This window comes from Phyllostomus discolor, chromosome 3 (genome assembly GCF_004126475.2).
Source record: "Phyllostomus discolor isolate MPI-MPIP mPhyDis1 chromosome 3, mPhyDis1.pri.v3, whole genome shotgun sequence".
Classification (NCBI taxonomy): domain Eukaryota; kingdom Metazoa; phylum Chordata; class Mammalia; order Chiroptera; family Phyllostomidae; genus Phyllostomus; species Phyllostomus discolor.
In genome coordinates this window covers 125,320,923-125,345,995 of record NC_040905.2, presented here as the reverse complement: position 1 = coordinate 125,345,995, position 25,073 = coordinate 125,320,923, and the positions used below count along the sequence as shown (strand labels likewise).

Here is a 25,073-nt window from a genome sequence, read left to right as displayed (position 1 = left end):
CTCGCGGCCCAGAAGCCCAGACAAGGGTCTGAGTCCAGGGGAACGGAACTACTGCCATTGTTTTCTCCCTCCCCACTCCTGCTCCCGCCCCGCCCCCACTTATAACGTCACAATCTAGCGACTGGGGTGCCCAGCCCCCGTGAGCACCTAAGGCTCCGCCCCCCACCGTAACAAGAGCAACCAGACCGAAAAAAAAAAAGGAGAGACAGGGGGAAAAAAACCCATGTTTTCAACAGAGCAGATCAGTCCCCCAGGACTCATCCTTTTGAGTGACCAAGAATTAGCCAATCTATCAGATGCGCAGTTCAAAACACTGGTGATCAGAAAGCTCACGGAACTGGTGGATTTTGGATGAAATTTAGATGAAAGAATGCAGATTACCATAAAACAGATGCAGGAAGACACGCGGAGGAGAGCCAATAGTGAAAGGAAGGAATCTGAGTCTCAAAACAATACAGTGGACCAGAAGGAAGATAGAATCAACCAAGCAGGAAAGCATGATGAAATAAGAATACAAAAAATTGAGGAAAAGATTAAGAGCATCCAAGACACCTTAAACGTTCCAATATCCGAATTATAGGGGTACCAGAATCGGAAGGGGAAAAGCAACAGATTGAGCACGTATTTGAACAAATAATAAAGGAGAACTTCCCCAATCTGGCAAAGGGAACAGTCTTCCAAGAAATCCAAGAAGCTCAGAGAGCCCCAAAGAAGTTGGACCCAAGAAGAAACACACCAAGGCACATCATAACTACATTAGCCAGGGTAAAAACGAAGGAGAGAATCCTAGAAGCAGCAAGAGGTAAGGGGACAGTCACCTACAAAGGAGTTCCCATCAGACTGTCAGCTGATTTCTCCAAAGAGACCTTACAGGCAAGAAGGGGCTGGAAAGAAATCTTCCAAGTCATGAAAGACAAGGACCTACATCCCAGATTGCTCTATCCAGCAAAGCTCTCATTTAGAATGGAAGGGCAGACAAAGTGCTTCTCAGATAAGGTCAAGTTAAAGGAGTTCATCATCACCAAGCCCTTATTTTATGAAATGCTAAAGGGACTTATCTAAGAAAAGAAGATAAAGAAAAGACATGTATAGTAAAAGGACAGCAAACTCACAAATATTAACAACCACACCTAAAGCAAAACCAAAAGAAACGAAGTAAACAATTAGAACAGGAACAGAACGACAGAAATGGAGGGCACATGGAGGGTTAGCAGCAGGGGGGTGGGAGGAGGAGAGAGGGGGAAAAGGTATAGAGAATAAGTAGCATAGAATGTAGGTTGAAAATAGATAGAGGGAGGGTAAGAATAGTATGGGAAATGTAGAAGCTAAAGAACTCATAGGTATGACACATGGACATGAACTACAGGGGGAAATGTGGGTGGGAGGGGGGTACAGGGTGGAGGGGAGAGAAGGGGGGAAATGGGACAAATGTAATAGCATAATCAATAAAATATATTAAAAAAAAAGAAAATAGACAAGGGGAAGGCAAGAACAGTATGAGAAATGTAGAAGCCAAAGAACTTATGACACATGGACATGAACTAAAGGGGGGAAATGTGGGTGGGAGAGGGTGTGCAGGGTGGAGGGGTATGAAGAGGGGAAATGGGACAACTGTAATAGCATAATCAATAAAATATATTGAAAAAATGAAAAAAAAAGAATTATTAAAAATGCAACAGGTAAATCTGTCATGCACCCTTAGTTAAGAACACCTGATTTAGCCTCCCTCCTGGAACACATGTTGGCCATTTGAACTCTCCTTTTTTCTCTTTTTCATCTGAGACTCTGTTTCTCTTTTCATCCTATTTCCACAACTTCCAACATGAAGTCTTCTTATACCACTCCAGGAGCTAGCCCAAATCACTGTGGCTATAGCCTAAATATACTTTTCTCCACCCTCCATCAGGACAGAGTACCTGCACCAACCCTCCATCCATTAAGGTGGTCCAGCTCTGCTGGGGGCTGAGGAGGAATGAACTTCTCTTTCACATACCAGTGATGTCATTCCTTCCTCCCCCAGGGGGTCCCATGGCTGTCATAAGCAGCACATCCACGATGTCTAGCTTGGTTGTATCTTTCTTATCAAACCAATAACCGTGGTCAATCCATTGTCTCAGGAGCTCAATGGGGGGCTGGGCCCCATACACCTCTTTGGCTGGCATGTTGAGGTCATCTGGGGAAGAAGACAGGGCCACACATGGTTAGTTTATGGGGTCCTCTGCTCTCACAGGTGAGAGCAGAGGACCCCATAGATTACTATTCCCTCCATGGGAGAGTGTATACCCAGTTGTCCCACCCCCAATTCAGGCAGGGCTCAGCTAGTGGATATTCTCACCCTATAAAAAGAGGTTTTCTTGAGTTTTGCCCATTATGACTCTAAGGTTGCATGGATTGGCATTAACAGGTATTTAATTTTTTCCCATTCCCTCAAACAAAATATATTGATTGTCTTCTGTGTATTAGATATTTTGTTAATTTCTGGGGATATGTAAGGAAGACAGTCATACTTCTAGCCGATAGGGTATTTAATCCAACCAGCAAGTATTAGTTCAATTCCAGTGTTTGTGGAGCAAGGCTTTGGACTAGGGCTATTGTGGAGCAAAACCAAAATGGCAAGAATAGATTGTGATTTTCCTGAGGGCAGGAACCGACTTTCTCCAAGAGCATGAGTCTGTGCACAAAGAAGGCATTCATTAAAGTGGAAACTCTATTAATTTTTCTCTAACAAAATACTAATTGAATGCCCAGCTTGTGTCAGGTAACATTTTAGGAGTTCAACATATATTATCTCATCTAATCCAAATAATGACTTGTAAGGAAGACAGTATTATCTTTATGTTAGAAGTGAGGAACTGAGGGTCATGGGAGTTAAGTCACAATATACATAGGGTTAGAAAGTAAGATTTGAACCTAGATCTGTTTGGCTGCAAAGTTTAAACTATTTAAAAAAATTTTTTAATTGAATTTATTGGGGTGACATTGTTTAATAAAGTTATTTAGGCTTCAGGTGCACAATTCTATAATACATCATCTGTATATTGTACTGCATGTTCACTACCCAAACTGCTTTTGGATATACCACTAAAATGGGAAGAAAAAAAAACAGGTTGGAAGAAAGAAGAAAGGAAGAAAGAGAAATGGAAAATAAGATAAAACATGATCCTTGGCTTTAAAAAGCTGGTTTTAGCTGGCAAGGATATAAATTCATATAATATTCATTATCAATATGTGAATTCGAAAGACAATGAAATAACTCATAAGAGTTGGACACTACTATACCTAAATGAGCACTCTTGTGGAAAATGTATGTGGCACCAAGAAACCTGGGTTTGGCTTACAGCTCCAGAATTTTCCAGATGTTTGACTCTGAATAGGGAATATAACATTCTGGAGCCTCAAGTAATTGACTAGTAAAATGATAATGATGGTAATAACCTCACAGGGTTGTGAGGCTCAACTGAGATAAATGAGGAAGTGCTTTGCAAACAGGTAAAATCCTGGGAAGCATCAATATGCTTATTTCACAAATATTTATTTGGCAGCTATTGCATTTCTTTATTTACTGATAACATATTTATCTGACAAAAAATGGAATAAGGATCTCATCAGAGTGTATGTTGCTTTTGAAGATGTAAGAGGGCAAATACCACAATCCTCTTCTGGAACTACATCTCACTGTGAGGTAAACTTGCCTGACCCAAGGGCTCAGCTTTACCTCAGGAGACACTGGAAACCCAGCTCAGGCACAAAGGCCTGGACCAGGTCTTACCTTTATTTTTATTTTATTTTTTAATTGTTGTTCAAGTACAGTGGTCTCCATTTTCCCCCCACCCCAGCTATCCCCACCTCCCACCCTCAATCCTATCCGTTTGGCTTTGTCCACATGTCTTTTATACCTGTTCCTTGACAACCCTCCCCCCCCCCCCCCCCCCCCCCCTGCAATATCCACTCCCACCTCCCTTCTGGTTACTGTCTTACTTTTAAAATATGGCATGTAGTTCTTGGTCAAAAAATACTTGGTAATGAAAAAAATGAGACAAAAGAAAAGGCAAAATTAAAGAAGGGAGAAAAGGAGGGAAGGAGGCAAATAGAGAGGAAGGAAAAGAGGAAGGGAAGGAAAAACTACTAAATTATGTTAACTAGAAATATTTTATCTCTCAGAGAGAGGTAAAGGACTGTAGAGTGGCCCCACAAAGGGAGGTTCTGGTTTGCTGTAGTCTAGAGTGGAAGGATCTGGTTGAGTTCAGATTCAGGCCAATGCCTTACCCACAAATACCACTGCCTTCTTCCCTATGGGAGGCCCAAAGAGGCCCTTCCGCCTTCGATCCAGCTTGGACATGATGATATCCTGGGTCTGATTGGCTGAAGTTCTGGCAGAAAAATTGATAAAGTTGGGCAAGTAGGTATTTTTGGGAAGGCGAAGAAGGAAGTTGTTGGTGATGACTGATTTGCCGGTGCCTGTGGGTCCCACAAATAGCATTGGAATTTCATGGTCCAGATAGGTTTTCAAGAAGAATGACTGCCGGGCTGTCTCCACTGTGGGGATGATGAGTTCTGAGACCTGTGCCACAAAGACATGGAAGAGCTTTGGTACTGGGCCCAGGAGGCTGGGTCTTGGTCCTGGCATTCACAAGATTCAGCTCAATACTTACTTTCTATTCAGTTTCATCTCTTATCTTTTTTACCTTGAGTAAAATTGCTCCAGGGGCCTCAGTTTATTAATCTATGAAATGGGATAATAATGGCACCTAGCTCATTGTGCTGGTTTAAGGATTAAATGAGATCATGCATCTAAAGACAGGCATTATTGTCCCTGCGTTGTAGATGAGGAAACTGAAGCCAAAACCTCTTCTGCAATTTGACCAAGTAACACAGCAAGTAAATGCAAATGCAAGGATTTGAATCTCAACTTGTCTGATTCCAAAGTCTATATTCTTAACTACTCAACTGTTATATTATAAACACCAGTTACAATAAGAATGGGTCTATAGCTGCTGCCCTATAAGACCATTGCTATGAACCATCCTGTCTGCCTTCATGTTCTTGACTGAGAAGGGTTAGGTGTGACCCCCAGTCCCCATTCCCTGTGCTTGTTCCTGATCGACCTTTCTCAACATCCAAATTTTTTGTTCTAAGATCTACCCCCTCGTAACCCCTTTTCCAATATGGGGATTGTAACATTCTTCCTGGGATTCAGACCCCAATTGTACTCTAAAGGCTTGGTATTGGGCTCCTGGCATCCCTATTACTTTGGGTAGAACATCTTACCTTAGCTTGCCTTCTCTGAACCCAAACCCTTTCATCAGTCATTTGGTCCCATTTGTTCTCTCCATGGGGGCAGAGGAAAGGACAGGAAGATGTATATTTTATGTTGAAGTCTTTGTATATGTCTAGGCTGGAAGAGGCTAGGGAACATAGAGCCACTCTGCTGCACCGCTACAGGAAGCACCATCACACTGTGGTTTATGCACATGGTGAGAGATTGATGTGTGCAACATGGTGGCTTGTTGTGTGCTTGTATACAAAGGCTCAGCTTCTTTGGTAGGTAACTTGATCAAAGGAAAAAAGGTCAGACAGGGCAAGGGAATTGCAGTGGAGAGGAAAAGAATTAACAGGTGTTGAGCTAAGGGTGTTTTGCCTATATTATCCCTTGTAGCCTTCCCAGTAACCTTCTGAGGCAGGTATGTTGTTATTAGCTCAGTTTTTCAGATGGAAAAAAAACTGATGCTGGGGGATTGCTTCTAACTTGTCTAAAGCTACATAGCCAGTAAGTGATCCCGAATGCAGAACCAGGTGCCAGAAGCCCATTTTGCTACTAAGACTGGGAATTTAAAGCAATTTGGGTTTCATAGATTTTTATTGTCAGGGACTAAGACAATTGTTTGACAAGGGAAAAATCTGCAGCAGAACTGAAAACATTTTCTGCATTAAGCTCTTTTATTAGCATGAATTCAGCAAGATTTGTAACCCCTGGATTTCAGGTGACTAAGCTCTTTAATGAGAATTAAAGTTTAGGATCTCAGTGCTGGGGGGTGGGGTGTTCTTCATAACACTCAGCCCCCCAGGATATGCCCTGAACTCAACACCAGCAGCTACATTCTGCCTGCTATTTGACTTGGCTGTCAATAGTCCCACTTTCCCATCCACTACCTATATTCCTCCCAGGACCTGAACAATCAGCCATCACCCAGAAAGATAAATTGTATCGACCAGATACTACACAAAGCCTTAAAAGTGGATGCCCAGAAAAATATTCCATGAGGAAATGAATAAGAACTGTCAGTGAATCATCATCTGACCAGAAAACCTATTAATCAGAACCTGTTTTGCTGAGAATTCTGATCAAGGAAATCTTTCTCTGGGGATTTTTAAAAAAGGCAAGATCCTTCTGGCTGAGATATCTGAGAGGTAGAATAATGACCACTTGACATTATTGGTAATGATACTAATCAGAACAGCAACAACTATTGATGTAGCACACAGTATGTGCCATGTATTCATGTATATTATCTTCAATTCTTGCAACCATCATTTAAACATTTTTCTTTTTTTTCTCCCTTTTTATTTAATTTATTGGGGCGACACTGATTAACAAAATTATACAGGTTTCAAATGCAAAATTCTACAACACATCACCTGTACACTGTAGTGTGTTCACTACCTCAAGTCAAGTCTCCTTTTTTTTCCTGTTATTTTGTAGTGGAGTAAACTGAGGCAGGGGTGAAGGCTGAGTAAGAAATCTGGGTCTCTCTGATTCTAAAGCCCATGCTTTTGAAGACTCAGCCTCTGTGTGAACTTTTTATAAAGAAAGTTCTTTAAAATGCTAACACAGAACTGGTATTAATTCTTTTACCTTGGAGGATTCAGGTCATTTTGGAAATCAAAGTTCCATGGCCTCTCTCTTTTACCTTTGCATTAATTGGGATATTTTCCTCTTCTTTGGTGATATACTCTGTCCATGTGTACCAATATCCACCACCTTGTTTGAGGAAATAAAAGTCATAGATGCTTCCTGGATGCAGAGAAACAGAACAAATCATTAGCACAAACAGGTTTATATTTCACAGCTGAGGTATTGAACTACTCCAGCTAGAAGTATCTGAAATGTATAACTACCAGTACTGGCACAGTTGTGGTGAAACTTATACACTGTTAGTAGCTGAATAAACTGGAACAACATCTTTTAAAGAGTAATGGCTTCATTATTTGTATAAAAATATTAGTTGCCATGTATACAAATGCATTATTTTTAATAGTGTAAACAGGGGACATTGAAAAGAACAACAAAAAAGAAAGCAATGAGTCACTCTAAACCTTACATCCAGAAAAAACTTTTTTTTAGAAACAGAGAGAATAAGGGAGAGAACGAGAAGAGAAACACTGATTTTTTGTTTCACTTGTTTATGCATTCATTGCTGGATTCTTATATGTGCCCTGACAAGGGATCAAACCTGAAACCTTGGTGTATTGGGGTGATGCTCTAACTAACTGAGCTACCTGGCCAGGGCCAAAAATAACTTTTGATGAAAACCCTTCTAGCCTTCTCTCTAAGTACACAAACACATTGGAGGTAGAAGGACAGATAGATGAAAGGAAGGATTTTATAAGAATGGGATCACCTGATATGCTCTATTTTAAAATAAAGATGTTTAGTTTTATCCAAATCTAGCAGAAGGAGTTAACATGAAAATGAAGGACCTACTGAACTTCAGATAAATCATTTCCAACCTAGTTCCTAAAGAGCAGGTTCTAAAATAATAATTTAGAGATCCAAGATGGTGGCAAAGCTACACTAATCTCCCAGAACCAAACTGGAATTACAACTAAATTATAGAAAAATCATTCTGAATAAACAACTGAACACTAGCTTGAGAGAAGCCTTATAACCAAGGACATACAGAAGAAACCACATCACCACAACAAGAATGGTGGGAAGCATGGCAGCATGAGATGGCTGGCTGGGCTCCCGTGGGCAGCAGCTGAAGTTCTGGTTGGATACTTCAGTGACTGGGACATTCCCTCTGAGAAGTGTGGGGTCTGAACCCCAAGCTCATCTCCCTAGCACAGAGCACCAGAACCAGAAAAGGAACCCCAATAACATTCAGCTGTGAAAAGCAGTGGAGTTTCTGTCTGCCAGGAAGAAATGGCTAGAGATGCAGAGACCTTTTAAAAGGGCAACTACACGAATTTTTGTTTGCAACCACTTACCTTTGGCTTCAGTGGAGGGAGGGCAGAGTGGACTACAGCCATATGAGGAGAGCCTGAGATGGTGCCTCTGGGGAGAGATTTGAAGGGTCAGCCTCCAGATTTCCTGTGCTGAGTCATTCCCCATAGAGCAGAACCATCTTACTCAGGCAGAGCACTCCCTTCCATAAGGCATCAGCCTGGTGAGAAGCAATAGCCCCACCCATAGGAATCCCTCTTGCTCCACCCAGTGGAGCTTAAACTGGGCTGTAGAAAAGTACAGCTGGAGGATATTTCAGTGTTTAAGATGAACAGAAAGCCTACAAGTAAAAGAGGCTCTATGGGAGCTCTGAGACTTTAGCTGACACTCCCTAGGGACCAGTGATGGTAAAATCTGGGCTTGGTGCATAGTAGTCTACTTCTTTCTACACACACTCAGGCCCAGCAGTGGGAGCCAAAAGCTGTGGATCACTCATAGTTCCAAAGAAGTTGCCCAGGGCCAGTCACAGGCAGTGTCTGACAGAGGGTTGCACCAGAGTCTTTGCAGGTCTATCAACTACATAGAAACAAACAGAAAGAGGCAGCCAAAATGGGAAATCGAAGAAACAGGCCCCAATGAAAGAACAAAAGCATTCTCCAGAAGAACTAAATGATGGAGACAAGCAATTTATCCAATATAGAGTTTAGAATAATGAGTATAAAGATACTCAGCAGCATGAAAGAAGACAGAGAAACCAGAAAGAGGACCAGACAGAAATAAAGAATGCAATATCTGAAATAAATAATACATCAGAAGGAATAAACAGTAGGTTAGATGAAGCAGAAGATCAAATCAGTAATTTGGGTTTATTATTATTATCTTTTGCTTTCTGTTATTAAGGGAAAAATTTCACAAAATTGAGTCACTGTATTATAGGAACAAAACCAGACCAAAGACAGGATAAGAAAAAGTCACTACTGACTTCCCGCCAAAATGGAGGCATAGGTAGACACACTGTGCCTCCTCGCACAACCAAGATAGGGACAACAATAATTTAGAAACAGAATAACAACCAGAACTGATAGAAAATTGAACTGAATGAAGTTGGACAACCAAGGAGATGTTCATCCAGATCAGTAGGAGGGGCGGAGTCAGGCAGCTGGGCGCCGGTCATAGTGCAGAGAGCAGAGAGCAAAGAGCCTTGGGACTGGGTGTGTAAGGCAACCTGGGTGCGCAACACCAAAGCTGGAAGACACGCACTGAGGGGTGGCAACTGGCAGACCCAGTGAGGCGGCAATTGTGAAGCAAGGCACTACGTGCAACCCAGGATCACAGTGCTGGGAAATAGAACCTTGGGGCACTGATTGAAAACACCTGTGAGGGTTGAGGCACAGGGAGAGACTCACAGGAGAGGTTGTTGGAAAGCCCCATGGGGTGCACAAGCCCACTCACACTGGAACTGGCACCAGAGGGGCCCAGTTTGCTCAGGGGAAGTGGCGGAAGGGACTGAGGTCTGTCAGAGACTGGAGCAAGTGCCATTGTCCCCTCTCAGACCCCGCCCCCACATACAGCATTACAACCCAGAGACTGGGGTGCCCCGCCCTGGTGAACACCTAAGGCTCCGCCCCTCACATGTAACAGGTATGACAAGACCAAAGGGGGAAAAAAAAAGATGGCTCAACAGAGGAACAAATGAAATCCCCAGAGCCAGTACTTTTAAGCAACTGAGAGATAGCCAACCTATCAGATGTACAGTTCAAAGCAATGGTGATCAGGATGCTCACATAATTGGTTGATTTTGGTCACAAATTAGATGAAAGAATGAAGGCTACAATAAGTGAAATGAAGAAAAACGCACAGGGAACCAATAGTAATGGAATGAAACCTCGATCTCACATCAATGGAGTGGACCAGAAGGAATAAAAAAGCATACAATCAGAAAAGAGTGAAGAATAAGAATTCCCCCCCCCAAAAATGAGGAGAGGCTTAGGAACGTCCAGGACATCTTTAGACATTCTAACATCCAAATTATAGGGGTACCAGAAGGAGAAGAGTAAGAGCAACAAATGGAAAACTTATTTGAACAAATAATAAAGGAGAAATTCCCCATTCTGGCCAAGGAAATAGACTTCCAGGAAGTTCAGATAGCTCAGAGTCCCAAAGAAGTTGGATCCAAGGAGGAACACACCAAGGTACATCATAATTACATTAGCCAAGGTAAAAATGAAGGAGAGAATCCTAGGAACAGCAAGAGAAAAGTAGGCAGTTACCTACAAAGGAGTTCCCATCAGACTGTCAGCTGATTCCTCAAAGGAGACCTTATAGGCAAGGAGGGGTTGGAAAGAAGAATTCCAAGTCATGAAAGGCAAGGACCTACATCCCAGATTGCTCTATCCAGCAAAGCTTTCATTTAGAATGGAAGGGCAGATAAAGTGCTTCTCAGATAAGGTTCAGTTAGAGGAGTTTATCATCACCAGGCCCTTATTTTATGAGATGTTAAAGGGACTTATCTAAGAAAAAGAAGATAAAAAAACATGTATAGTAAAATCACAGCAAACTCACAATTATTAACAACCACACCTAAAAACAAAAACAAAAACAAAAGAAAACTAAGCAAACAACTAGAACAGGAACAGAACCACAGAAATGGAGATCACGTGAAGGGTTATCAACAGGGGAGTGGGAGGAGGAGAGAGGGGAAAAGGTATGGAGAATAAGTAGCATAGGTGATAGGTAGAAAATAGATAGGGGAAGAGCAAGAATAGTATGGGAACTGCAGAAGCTAAAGAACTTACGACACATGGACATGAACTAAAGGGGGAGAATGTGGGTGGGAGAGGGTGTGCAGGGCAGAGGAGAATGAAGGGGGGTAATGGGACAACTGTAATAGCATAATCAATAAAATATATTAAAAAAAAGAAAAAGCCACTACTTATACTGAAACATAACAGTGTTATGAATTCAGGTATTCTGTAGAATTATTACAGCATAGTAAAAATATTTCTACTTGGATCTTTCAAATTTGAAAGTGATCAAATTAAAAACCTGAGGTTACAAGGGATCACAGTATGAGCCAGAAGAAATTTGGAAGATAAAGTAGAAAAAAAGCACCCAAGCAAAGCAGCAAAAAAGAAAAAAATAATTTAAAAAACTTAGGAGAGTTTAGGAAACCTTTGTGACAACATGAAACTTAACGACATCCACATAATGGGAATACCAGAAGGAAAAGAGAGTGAGCAAGGACTAGAGAACCTATTTAAAGAAATAATGACCAAAACTTCCCTAATCTGGGGAAGAAAAAAGATACACAAGTTGAGGGAGCACAGGGAGTCCCAAGCAAGATGAACCCAAAGAGACCCATGCCAAGACACATCATAATTAAAATGGCAAAGCTTAAAGACAAGGAAAGAATCTTAAAAGCCTCAAGAGAAAAGCAGGTAGTTACCTATAAAGGAACTCCAATTAGACTGTCATCTGATTTCTCAACAGAAACATTTCAGGCCAATAAGGATTAGCATGAAATATTCAAGGTGATGTAAAGCAAGGACTACAACCAAGACAACTTTATCCAGCAAGGCTATCATTTAAAATTGAAGGAGATAATTGTCAGAAAATAGGGCTATATAGAAGTCCAGCAACCAAGGAATTAAAGAAGTCACATTGATCCAGATAGTTGGGAAGGGTAGAGACACAGAGATGCAGAGATGTGGAAGAGGTGGCCCCACAACTACATGTGGTAGATAAAAATCAGAAGAGATACCTCAGGAGTGAGGGATCCTAGCCCCACGTCAGACCACTAGATCAGGCTTTCAGTGCCAGGAAGATAAGTCCCCATACCTTCTGGCTGAAAAAAAAACAGTGGGGGTTGGGGTGATGGAAGAAACCTCAGGAGTCTCTGGCATCTCCTCTTAAGGGGCCTGAAACAGACTTAGGACTTATATAGACACCCGCTCTGGGCTCCAGCACTGGGGCAGTAGTTGGAGGCTTACCAGTGGTACAGAAGAAACTGGTGTCTGGAATCAGGGCAAGTGCTGGGGGACAGTTTCTTCCCAGACAAAACCACAGATACTGGGCAGCAGCCATTGTCCCTTTTCTGGGCCCTTCCCCACACAGAGCCACAGAATAGAAACAGCATATCTGAGACTCCATCAAATTGGTTCACATGAGTTGCCTGACCTTAGCGATTACCTAAGGCTTTGCCCATTCAATTTATGGCTGCCCTTTTTTTAAAAAAATAGGCCATGCTACTAAGACAGGGAATCAAAGCAGCTCTACCTAATACATAGAAACAAACACAGGAAGGGTGCCAAAATGAGGAGACAAAGAAATATGGCCCAAATGAAGGAACTGAACAAAACTTCAGAAAAAGAACTAAACAAAATAGAAATAAGTGATCTATCAGATACAAAGTTCAATACACTGGTTAATAGGATGCTCGAGGAACTCATTGGGTATTTCAACAACATAATAAAGGTCCAGCCAGAAATGAAAGCTACACTAAATGAAATAAAGAGAAATTTACAGGAAATCAACAGTGAAGCTAAGAAACCAGGACTCAAATCAATGATTTGGAACAAAAGGTAAAAATAAACATCCAACCAGAACAGAATGAAAAAACAAGAATTCAAAAAAATAAGGAAAGGCTAAGGAACCTTTGGGGCAACTTCAAATGTACCAACATCTGAATCATAGGGATGCCAGAAGGAGAACAGAAAGAGCAAGCAATTGAAAACTTATTTGAAAAAATCATGAAAGAAAACTTCCCTAATGTGGTGAAGGAAATAGACACACACATCCTGGAAGCACAGAAAGTCCAAAACAAGATGAACCCAAAGACACATCATTATTAAACTTCCAAAGGTTAAAGATAAAGAGAGAATCTTACAAGCAGCAAGAGAAAAGCAGAGAGTTACCTACAAAGGAGTTCCCATTAGACTGCTAGCTGATTTCTCAAAATAAACTTTGCAGGCTAGAAGGGACTGGCAAGAAGTATTCAAAGTAATGAAAAGCAAGGACCTACAACCTAGATTACTCTATACAGTAAAGGTATAATTTAGAATGGAAGGGCAGATAAAGTGCTTCTCAGACAAGGTAAAACTAAAGGAGTTCATCATTACCAAGCCATTATTACATGAAATGTTAAAGGGACTTATTTAAGAAAAAGATGAGGGTCAAAATTATGAACATTAAAATGGCAATAAATTCACAACTATCAACAATTGAATCTAAATATCAAATAAGCAAACACGAAAAACAGAAAAAGAATCACAGATATGGAGATCATTTGGAGGGGGAAGGGGATAGTGGAGGAAAAGATGCAGGAATTGAAAAGTACAAGTTGGTAGGTACAGAATGGACAGGGGGAGGTTAGGAACAGTGTAAGAAATGGAGAAGCCAAAGAATTTATATGCATGAATCATGGACATGGGTTAAGGGCAGGGGGAATGTTGGAAAGTGGGATGGGTGCAGGGTAGAGGGGGATAAAGAGGAGAAAAAATGGGACAACTGTAATAACATAATTGATCAAATATACTTAGAAGTTAAAAAAATAGAGTAGAATTTCAGTATGGGAAGGTAAAAATGGTTATGCAAATAGATGGTGGTGATGCTTGCACAACAATGTCAATGTGTTTAATACCACCAAATTGTACAACTAAAAATGGTTAAAATGGTAAGTTTTATGATATGTATTTTTACCACAATAAAAAAAGAAAGAAAAATAAAATTTCCCTCCATCTCAAGAAAGGGGAAAAAAGAATGAACATATTACTAACTAATAGATTGGTCCAAGACCTCCATGCATTTCCTCTGACAGATGACCGTGTATCATATGAACTGTGCCAGGTGTGTTAGGGAAAGAGTATATATCCACTGAGTTTTGGCAAATGCACATATCTGTGTAACCCAAATCTATTTTAGTATGTGTAACATTATCATCACCCCAGGAAGTGCCCTCATGGCCCTTTCATGTACTTTATAATCACAAGAAGTAAAACTATTTGGAAGATTTATATTATGACCCTCTTTTTGTAATAGAAATACAGAAAAAAAACAAAAAAAAAATAAAATAAAAAGGGATTATTTCCAGAGAATGGGATTACCATTGATCTTTGTTTTCTTCTATTCCCTTCTCTGGATTTTCTAAATTTTATATATTGTATTAGGTTGGTGGTAAGAAACAAACAATAAAAGATACTTAAAAGGAAACCTCTTTCAATAATAAATGATGTCACACATATAAGAAAATATTAATAGATCATTCAAGTGATCATTTTGAAGATGATATATGGGGTCTGTCCAGAAAAAGTCCAGCCATTGTTAATACGAGAACTGTTTGCACAATACCAATGTAATGTGGCAGCCAAGGAGCATGGATTAGAATGTGAATACATGAACAATGACAGCTTCACTGGACTAGTCAGTGAGGGTGGTAGACACCACTGAGTGAGCATGTGTACTGTGTGTCTGTCACATTCAAAATGACTGAGTGAGTAGAGCAACAAATCTGCATCAAATTTTGCATTAAGCTTGAACATTCCTCTGTGGAAACTATTCAGATGATTCAGAAGGCTTTGGGGAATGATGCAATGAGTGCAGCACAAATAAAAGTGTGGCACAAATGCTTTAAAGAGGTTGAAAATCCATTGACAGTGATCCACATTTTGGAAGGCCTGCAACAAGCAAAACATCTGAGAAGGTTGACTGTGTTCAGGCTGCAATCAGCAAAGATCAGTGACTGACAGTGCAAGAACTAGAAGCTGATCTGGGATTCCAAAAACTACTCTGTCTGAGATTTTGACACAGGATCTTGGCATGAAACATGTGGCAAAATCTGTTTCATGACTTCTGCTGCCAAAGCAGTAGAAGTGCCATACTGCAGTTGCTAATGACTTGATTCAAACCACTACCAGTGAACCAGAATGTCCTAAAGAAGCTAATAACCAGAATGAATGGTGGGTCTATGGCTGTGATCTGTAAAGAAGGCCCAGTCCTCCCAATGGAAGTCGTCTGATTCTCCATGGCCGAAGAAGGTGCCACAAAGTTGCACGATCAAGACCATGTTAACTGGTTTTTAATGGGAAAGTGTTGTTCATCATGAGTATGCCCTTCCAGCCTAACAATTAATAAGGAGTACTACCTCAATGTTCTCTGTTGAGAGATGCAATATGACAAAAATGGCTGCAGCTATGGGCAACTGGTGATTGGCAGTTTCATTATGACAATGCATCTGCTCATGAATCACATCTTGTGCAGAGTTTCTTTGGCAAAATATTAAATTACTCAGATGACTCAGCTCTGCTATAGCTCAGACTTGGTGTTCTGTGACTTCTGGCTTTTTCCAAAACTAAAATCACCTTTGAAAGGGAAGAGATTTCAGACTGTGGATGAAATTCAGGAAAATATAATGGGACAGCTGACAGAGATCCCTACAAAGGATTTTGCAGTGTTTGAACAGGGGAAGAGATGCTGGGAGAAATGAATGAGGTCCCAAGGTGCTTACTTTGAAAGGGACTGAGGCATCATTGTCCTATGTACACTGTTTCTTGTATGTTGTATAGTCTTCAATAAATGTCTCTATTTTTCATAGTATGTGGATGGATACTTTCTAGACAGACCTTGTATATAGCAAAATTGCAAACATTTCAATATTGTATTAGATTTCAGGGATAAAATTTAAAGGAATAGTCATACCATAATTATCATGATATGATCCATGAAAACACAGAACAGGACTAGAAGGGAGTAAGAAAAACAAATGTGACAATAGTTCTCATTTTGTTTTCTGTGGCCTATTTGACTAAGGAGATTATAAGTAATTTTGCAAAAAAATAATATGTTATGACAACTTTTTCCAAATTAAAGAAGTACTTAAAATATCCCATAGGACCCTGCCTGAGGGCCACCCATCTCTGCATACATGGGCCAACTTGAAGAAGCAAACCCACCCAGGCAAGCTACAAATCTTTCCTGGCTTTTGTAAAGGCCTGACTTGGTCCAAACATTTTTGTTGAGTTTGGAACATAGGATCCAAACAATTATAGTAAGACAAAAAACAAGTACTGAATTACCTTTTTCTGGAAAGATGTTGTTTCTGGTGAGTTTGACACTTCTGGGTCTTGGGTTATTATCATCCATGCCCATGATTAGGTTGCGGAAAAACAAATCAAATTTCTTTCTGCTGTTTGTGTTGATGGTGCCAGCCACCGTCCACACCAACGCAAAGAGGAACAGACCTTGCAGCCAGAGGAAGATCTGTTGGCTTGTCAGACCTTCAGATAATTCACTTTCATCTTCTTTTATTTCCCTTATTTCATCTAAAACCCAGAAAAGGAAATCTGAGCTAAAGTAGAAACCTGTAGAACAGATGCAAACAATGTGAACTGGTGGTTTTGTCTGCAAGGTGCCTAGGGGAAAGAATGGATGTTGGCTGAGTGGCCTTCATGTGCCAGATCCTTTACCCACATAGATTTCTTTTTCTATTTTTTATTGTGGTAAAATACCCATAACATAAAATTTACCATTAATCATTTTTAAGTGTCTGCATTAGTGGTACTAGGTACATTCATATTTTTCAGCCATCACCATCATCCATTTCCAGAACTCTTTAATCTTTCAAAACTGAAACTATGTCCCCATAAAACACTAACTTGTCATTATCTTCTCTCCCACCTTCTGGCAACCACCATTCAATTTTTTATGTCTCTATAAATTTGACAACTCTATTTATGTTGACAAAATTAACCAATGATGTTAAAATTAGTGAGTGAAAATTTGAGGAGAAATAGGATATTTGCATAGTGTCAAATTATGTTCCCCAAGATACGTATTAAACACAAAGAAAAAAATAGTAACTTTACTATGGAGAAAGATGGTTCTAACCAAAGTAAACTTTGACCAGAGTCTTTACTGTTTATCCCTGATGATGCACTGAAGACACATCATCACTTCTGGAGTATTCATATTAAACAGGCATTACCTCATTTAAATATGAGAAAACATGAGATGAACAAATTGAGAGACGTTCTATAAAATAACTGGGCAGTATTTATCAAGAGACAAGGTTATAAAAGACAAGGAAAGACAGAGAAGCTGTCACAGATTAGAGGAGACCAAGAAGATACAATAATTAAATATAATGTAACATCTTGAATTGGATTCTAATCTTAGCAAATCAAATTGATATTTAGCCAAAGAAAGTTTCCACTCAACTGTTCACCATGTTATATTTTTGTCTACACCTATAATGCCTTTGGAAGAAGTGGGTTAAGAAAATATGTTCATGTAGTATAAGTTATAAGAAGATTCATTCTGAGTTTGAATTACATGTGATTTTGAGAAAGAAATTGCCTCCAATTGCCTCCAGAGGCCTATAGACATATGAAAATGTACACACTATCACTACCCATCAGAGAGATGCAAATTAAAGTCACAATGAGATACCACTTCATACCAGTCGGAATGGCCATCATAACCAACTCAACAAACAACAAGTGCTGGCGAGGTTGTGGAGAAAACGGAACCCTAGTGCACTGTTGGTGGGAATGCAGACTGGTATAGCCACTGTGGAAAACAGTATGGAAGTTCCTCAGAAAACTGAAAATGGAACTGCCTTTTAATCCAGTGATCACACTGCTGGGATTATACCCTAAGATTCCTGCAACACCATTTCAAAAGAACCTATGCACCCCAATGTTCATTACATTATTATAGCAACAATAGCAACATTATTTATAGCAGCCAAGTGCTGGAAACAGTCTAAGTGCCCATCAGTAAATGAGTGGATCAAAAAACTGGTACAGTTATATAATGGAACACTATACAGCAGAAAGAAAGGAGCTCCTACCCTTTGTGAGAGCATGGATGGAACTGGAGAGTATTATGCTAAGTGAATTAAGCCAGGCAGTGAAAAACAAATACCATATAATCTTACCTATAAGTGGAATCTAATCAACAAAACAAACAAGCGAGCAAAATAGAACCAGAGACATAGAACTAAAGAACAAACTGACAGTGACCAGAGGGGAAAAGGGAGGGAGACAATGGGGAAAAATGGGGGAGGGTTTAGTCAAGGAACATGTATAAAGGACCCATGGACATGAACAACAAGTTGAGGATTGATTGTAAGAGTAGGGGGTGGGCAGGGCAGGGGAGAGCAATGGGGGGAAAATTGGGAAAACTGTAATTGAACATTAAAATTTTTAAAATGTAGAATAAAAGTTGTTTTTCAAATGGACATATTTTTGTCATTTCCAGTAGAATTCAATGTAATTTGACTTATGTGAAACAGTTACAGAGAACTTCTTCAGGATGTCTAAACCAATGTTACCATAGCAATTATAACTCCCATTGTGCAGGTGAGGAACTTAAAACTGGGAAAGGATAGGGTAATTTGCACAAGAACACCAGAAAATCAATCTAAGATCAAGGCTAAAGCCAAAATATGTGGACTCCTTCCATCTATCTACAGCTCTACTATCTACAAGCAAGCTCTACTATGTACACTCCAAAGGCTTGCTTGTTCTAAATCAAAATGCTGATCTCACTGTAATCATGGTAGAAGGAAGGAACTGGGGTATAAACAGAAGAAACAGCAAAGGCACAACCCACCCCCATCTGGCTTAAGAATAGGAGGTAGCACTTACCAAGCAGAGAGGAGTACAGTCTCATCATTGAGAAGGCAAGGTGGATGGGAGATGTTTGAACCACAAATTTACACTGAAGGCGAATAAACTCCAGGCAGGGCTGGACAAGCCACATGAACATGTCATTGACCTCAGAGTAAAAAGTGAAATTTAGAGATGTTATCAAAAGATGAGTTGAAGGCCAAGAGCTTGGTATACCTCAAGTGAGGCTGGAGATCCTGGCAAGGCTGCTGATTGCTTTAAGGGTCTTTATTAGGGAAGAACAACAGGCATCAAGGCCCTTACTCCCAACTTCCTGCTTGAACTGCACAGTCCATAGGCCATCCCCACTCCTCCCATTCTACTACCCAGAGCACGTGAAACAGTTTTAGAACCTGAACTTAATGGCTGACTTTGTTTTTTATAAAATGTTAGAAATTCTAAATTGTTTAATTGTTTTGCAAATGACTGTTTGGCAGGACTCCTGTATCAAGTGGACTTAAGGAAGTGCAGAGCTAAGTTCAAGGCTCATTTTCAGTAATTCCCTATATGAATATACATACCTATTTGTGGGTATAATAATTATAGTCTCTTGTTTCTGCTCCCTACCCCATTTACTCATTTAAAAAACTACTTGACTTACTTTCTCCTCCTATTTTAGTTTTCTTCATTTTTCTTATAATTTATTTGTGACTGTCACTGAAAATTATCTTGAGTAATTTTTTCAGAGGTAGGCAGGTCATCACTTAACAAATATTTTCATAGGTGCATATAGATGTGGGTATGTATGAATATATAGATGCATTATATGAATATATGTGCATGCATACATGGATAGGTGCTATATTCATTCAATCAACAAATATTCATTGAGTAATTGCCATGTAGTAGGTACTGAAGATAAAAGATGGACAAGGTAGATAAGGTCCCCATCTTTGTGGAGCTTACTAAGGGGCAGGGAAGACAAACAGTAAAGAACTAAACATGTAAAAACTCAATAAAATATTTATAAATCATGGAAACTACTACCAGTAAACAAATAAAGGTATAACAATGGGAAATTACAGGAGGGTTTAATAGGACATTCAGAGAAGTCTTCTTCTTCTTCTTCTTCTTTTTTTTTTTTTTTGGCAGCCAAGAAAGTAAGGGTTTATTAATTAAGAAAATGGCTCCACGCCCAGAGTCACAGGTGAGCTGATGCTCAGAGACCTGGTTCCCTGATAGCTTTCATGGGATAGGTGATATAGGGGAAAAATCACTACTCATAGTGACTAAGGGAGTAAGAGTCATGTTCTCTACTGATTTGTTGTAGGGAAGGCTTCTTAAAGGAGGAGGCCCTCATGGCTGAGCCCTGGAGGACAAAGGTGAATCCTGCCTTATGAGATGAAATGAGGCAAGATTTCTAGGAGAGGAACAAAAAGTACAAAAGACTTGAGGTGGTGAAACCTGGGGTTTTCTAGGAGTAGAAACAACACATGAGGCTGGAGGATAATGAACTGAGTCTAAGAAAGAGGGTAGGTGATGAGTTTGGAGAGGTGGGCAGGGTCAGATCACTCTCAGAGGCCCTGATAAGGAGTTAGACTTTGTGCTAAAGACATTGGAGAATCCCTGAAGGCTTCCCATGCCTGTGTGTGGGATGGCCTCTGAGTGTGCACATGGGCATGTGTCTATATAAATGTATATGCTTATATATATTGGACATGTATGTACATGTGACAGGAATGGGGTTGTCCTACAAAGTCCCTAGAGCAGATCCATTGTGGAAAAATCTTCCTTGGCTTCGTCAGTGGGAAACTTTCGTAGTGAGCTCTGTAGATGCAGGGAAAGACAAGAGGCACCACCAGCAAAGGTTCTCCTTTCCCATTTCTCCAGTCTGAGAGTGTGCTCTGGTACCCACCTAACCTGAACAATTACACCTCTTTTAGTAGGGGAAGAAGGGAATGGGAACTGCTGCAATCAAAGCATTTCAAACTTGTTCCAGCTCCCTACAGGAGGGAGGTGTGGAGTCTTGGTTACTGGCATGAGGAGTGGCAGTACAGAGAGGAACACAGCTCTTCCTAACTCCATCCACCTCCAGAGCAACTTCTAGAGACATTTCTGCTGGTGGAGCAATGGGAAGGGTGACATTTCTGACTTCATACAGAACATATCTCAGGCATCAGAATTCTCCACTGGAGGATGAAGAGTGATAGAGAGGGTAGAAGAGAAGAAAGAAATTAACCTCCTCACTGCATGGAGAAGAAAATGAGAGACATGATAGCCAGGAAATAAGATAACTGGGCACAGGTGGGTAATTCCCTGCTCTTTCTTGCCTCCTGGAATTATGATGGTGAAGATTCTCCTAGAAGGCCTTTGGGATGAAGAGTAGGGAGTCAGAGAGGGAGGGAAAAGACCTGGGTGTCTCACCAATTCCTTGTGCTCCTCAGTGAGGCTGGAGGGCAGGGTGTCCATGTAGGAATCCTTTAGGGGCTTCCAGCCAAGCTGGTGGGGCTCCATGTAGATCATTCCACACCTGGAAAGCACAGACAGAGACTCACCTGGTCTCCCAAGCACATGGGGGGAAGTAAATGCCGTGGTCATGATGAAGTAAGGGGCTGACCTTGGATCAGGTCACAGACCCTCACCAGCTCCAGGCCACAGGGAAGGCGCACAGATTTTTATCAGGAAAGGGTAGAGACCAGTGATAATAGTGGCTCATGGGAGCCAAAGAGACTTGGGTTTGAATCCCAGCCACAGATCCTACTAATTAAGTGACCTTGGTAAGGTTTCTTAACTATCTCTGAACTTCTATATCTTTGTCTAAAAATTGAGGGATATTTTAAAAATGCAGTTCATAATGCTGCTGTACTGATTAAATAAAATGCCAGTAAAGAATTTGGCACCACGCCCAGCATATAGAACACTCTTAATCAATGGAAACTATTATCTGTAGGGGACCACTTCACAGGACGTGGAAATGTAGCTCAGCACCCACATGGAAAACCAGTGGGGAGTGAGTTGGAACACAGGACCACACCTGTGAAGTAGTTCTTCCATGGGAAATCAGGCCTGCATTATACCCAAGCTGCTTTGTGACTTGCTCTTGCTAAAACTCTCTCACCCTGAGTTCAGGCAGCAAGTGCTTGCTACATATCTTTAAAGTAACTTCGTGAAGTCTGTCCTAATTCTCCCAATGACTGAAATGTAACCAGACCTGTTACTCTTATGGTTCCTTTGCATTTGCAATGTTTTTTTCTTGTTAATATGTAAGAAGTAATCAGTAACATCCCTTCCTTGCTATCTATAAAAAGTAATTACCTAAAGCAAACTTAAGTATAATGAATGAAAACCTTCTTTGACATATGCTATTAGAAAGCCACTAAAAGCTTGTGAAGGCATGGGTCAGTGTGCTCTCCTCTTGAGAGATTGGTTGTGCCATCCCTTTTCCTCCAAAGGACATGGTAGTCTGTGTGAATGTCTCATCTCATCCATAATGCCATGGACACTGCGGGCTGGTGTCCGCATCATTATCATTACCATAATGTCAGTATATCACCATTGACTGACATACAGCAGTTCATGCAGCACATGTTCTTTTTCTGTCTGTTACATCCAGGTGCTCTCTTGTTTGTTATTAACACCAGCTATTATTTTTGGATCTCCTGTTGCATGCCAGGCACTATGTTAGGTACTAATAATGCCTTCCTCTCTAAATATTTCTCCTTATGGTCTAAGTTTTAGACATGAGGGAACCATGGCTCAGAGAAGCTAAGTGACTTGGAAGAGTTCACACAGCTAGCAAATTGCATGACCAGGTTGGGAGTCCAAGTTGGTCTAACTTGCCATGTGTTGTTTCTACTCCCTCACATTGTCTTTGGGAATGTGGGCTGATTTTATTTTATTTTATTTTTATGGACTTTAATGATAAGGATTGGATTAATTATTATACCTGGCACACACATCATTAGCCCATACATGAAATTTCTTAGTTAATTGTTTCCAACAATGTAGTAAGTACCCATGAACCTACCACCCAGACAGAAGCTATGATCTTGACAATAATCTTCTACCCATATGGTTTTCCTTGCCTGAGGTAACACAACACATTAACACCTATGTTCACCTGTTCCTTGATTCCTTTCTTTCTTATACATTTTTAAAAGATTTTATTTATTTTTAGAGAGGGGAAAGGAGGGAGGAAAAGAGGGAGAGAAACATCAATGTGTGGTTGCCTCTTGTGCACCTCCTATGTACTAGGGACCTGGCCAGTAACCCAGGTATGTATCCTAGACTGGGAATGGAACCAATGACCTTTTGGTTCCCAGGCCAGCACTCAGTCCACTGAGTCACACCAGCCAGGGTTTATACAATTTTATAGCATCTTATATATATATATATGTTTTTTAAAATTTAAAAGGGACACTTATACTGTATGTAATATTGTGGGCTTATGCTTATACATAATATTGCTAAGATTTTATCCTTAATATATTTAACTTAGATTTATCCATAGAGTTGCATGTCAGTATAATTCATTTATCTTGAGTGTTATATAAATATTATAATGTGTGCCTTTATTATATATTAGTTCACTGCTGTTAATGGGCATTTGGGTTGTTTCCAAGTGTTTCTTACTATGAACCATACTACCATGGAAATTCTTATACATGGGCAAAGGTTTTGGGGGGCATTACACTTAGGACCAGACTTGCTGAGTCAGGAGGCATATGAACATTTAATCTTACGAGATAATGTCAAACTCTTTTCCAAAGTGCTTTCCATATTTGAGATTCTTACCACTCATGCAGATTGAGGACTGATTTTATAACAAATCTATGTGACAATAATGTGTATAATCTGCTAGGGCTTAATCACACTTAAGGGGTTTTAGAGCTTTTCCCCTGCTTAGGGTTAGTGACACCAAGTCTCTCTCAGGTGCTACTGCAGGAGGACTGACCTGCTCACAGTGGCAGGAGAGGCCTGCTCCAGATCGGCTGGCTCGAAGATCAGACTCATCTTGGAGTTCATCTGGATAATCTCTCCACTCATTAAGCATAGCTGAAAGGCAAAACAGAGAGGTAGAACTCTGTTTGCAAGTAAAGAGGCCTCAGTGGATGCAGAAATGATTAGACTCTATTCAACAAAGGTGTCTTGAGCTCCTACGAGTGCCAGGTACATAGACTTAACAGACAAAAAGCCCTGTCTAGAGGTTTACATTGTGTTAAGAGAAGACAGATGATAAGCAAAATATAGGGTATATAAAACAGTAAAAGTGCTTTGGAGAAAAATAAAGTAGGAGATGGGGCCACAGAATGCTCAGTCAGGGTTGGGTGAGCTGTAATTTTACATAGAAGTTAGAGAGTCAGAGAACTGCAGCCTTAGATGAAGAGTCAAGAAGTTATCACCACACCAGATTTTACTGTTCCTTACTCAGTGTTTACTACAGAACTTAACTGCATACCCTCATCTGTTTTATTTGCCCAAGTCTCTCATAAAAGACTTCTTTTGGAACCCCCATGAACTGGTCAAGGGCTAGAGTGGAAGACTATCACCATCAATCCTTCTGGAGTAGAAAGAGAGACTATGGGAAGTCCTTGTGTTCAGCAGGCACATTCCTGTAGAAAGTAGTGCAGATACACGGCACAGACTCTAGCTAGAGACTAAGATAGTGGTGCTGCTCCTCATTTGTCAACAGGGGTTCCAGTGAGATGTAAAATCCATAAGATTGTGACCTTGGCTTATCAGGGAAAAGAGGAAACCTCACTGCTTCCTGCTGCCCATCATAAGTTGTGGCTAAAAATTTCCCTGCATATGACATGGCCCTCATCAAACACTCCTAGAAAGAGATCACTATGTATGTCTCTAGGAAGGTCTCAGCTATATGGGCCTGACATTACCAGCAGTGTCATCCCTGAATATCAAGAAAAGTAAAATATACCCATACTTGTGGCAATATAATTTATACCCAAAGAATAGTCATCAGGAACTTCATTGATTATGACTCTATACTTCTAATCTTAAGCCAACTGATATATTTACACAGTTTTTAAACTAATAACATAGTCCATATCATGTAATAAAATTTCTTTCTGTTTTATTTGTTATATAATAATAGTTACATAAATGATATAATTAGTACATGTGTATATTTGGATAACTAGGTCTTCCATGGTGAGCATGACTCACCCTTCATCTTGTGAAACTTAAACACAGTAGGAAAATTGATTTGACACTGACATGTATTCAGTATTGGAAATCTTCCTTGAAATGGTGATAAATTTTATCTCACTTTAACAGTCATATAGCAC

The 25,073-nt window shown here is 40.3% G+C and overlaps 1 protein-coding gene across 1 annotated transcript in view; it reads right to left on the bottom strand.

Annotated features, from left to right (window-relative positions):
- The window catches only part of DNAH3 (dynein axonemal heavy chain 3), a 219,892-nt gene that overhangs the window by 64,036 nt on the left and 130,783 nt on the right, over nucleotides 1–25,073 (bottom strand). Inside the window, exons 37-43 of the mRNA XM_028531458.2 lie at nucleotides 23,723–23,823; nucleotides 21,193–21,298; nucleotides 18,808–18,937; nucleotides 16,234–16,479; nucleotides 6,909–7,012; nucleotides 4,267–4,561; nucleotides 1,994–2,173 (exon numbers count right to left, since the gene is read on the bottom strand). Of these exons, the coding sequence (XP_028387259.1) occupies nucleotides 1,994–2,173; nucleotides 4,267–4,561; nucleotides 6,909–7,012; nucleotides 16,234–16,479; nucleotides 18,808–18,937; nucleotides 21,193–21,298; nucleotides 23,723–23,823 (1,162 nt within the window). The remainder of the gene's footprint in view (nucleotides 1–1,993; nucleotides 2,174–4,266; nucleotides 4,562–6,908; nucleotides 7,013–16,233; nucleotides 16,480–18,807; nucleotides 18,938–21,192; nucleotides 21,299–23,722; nucleotides 23,824–25,073) is intronic.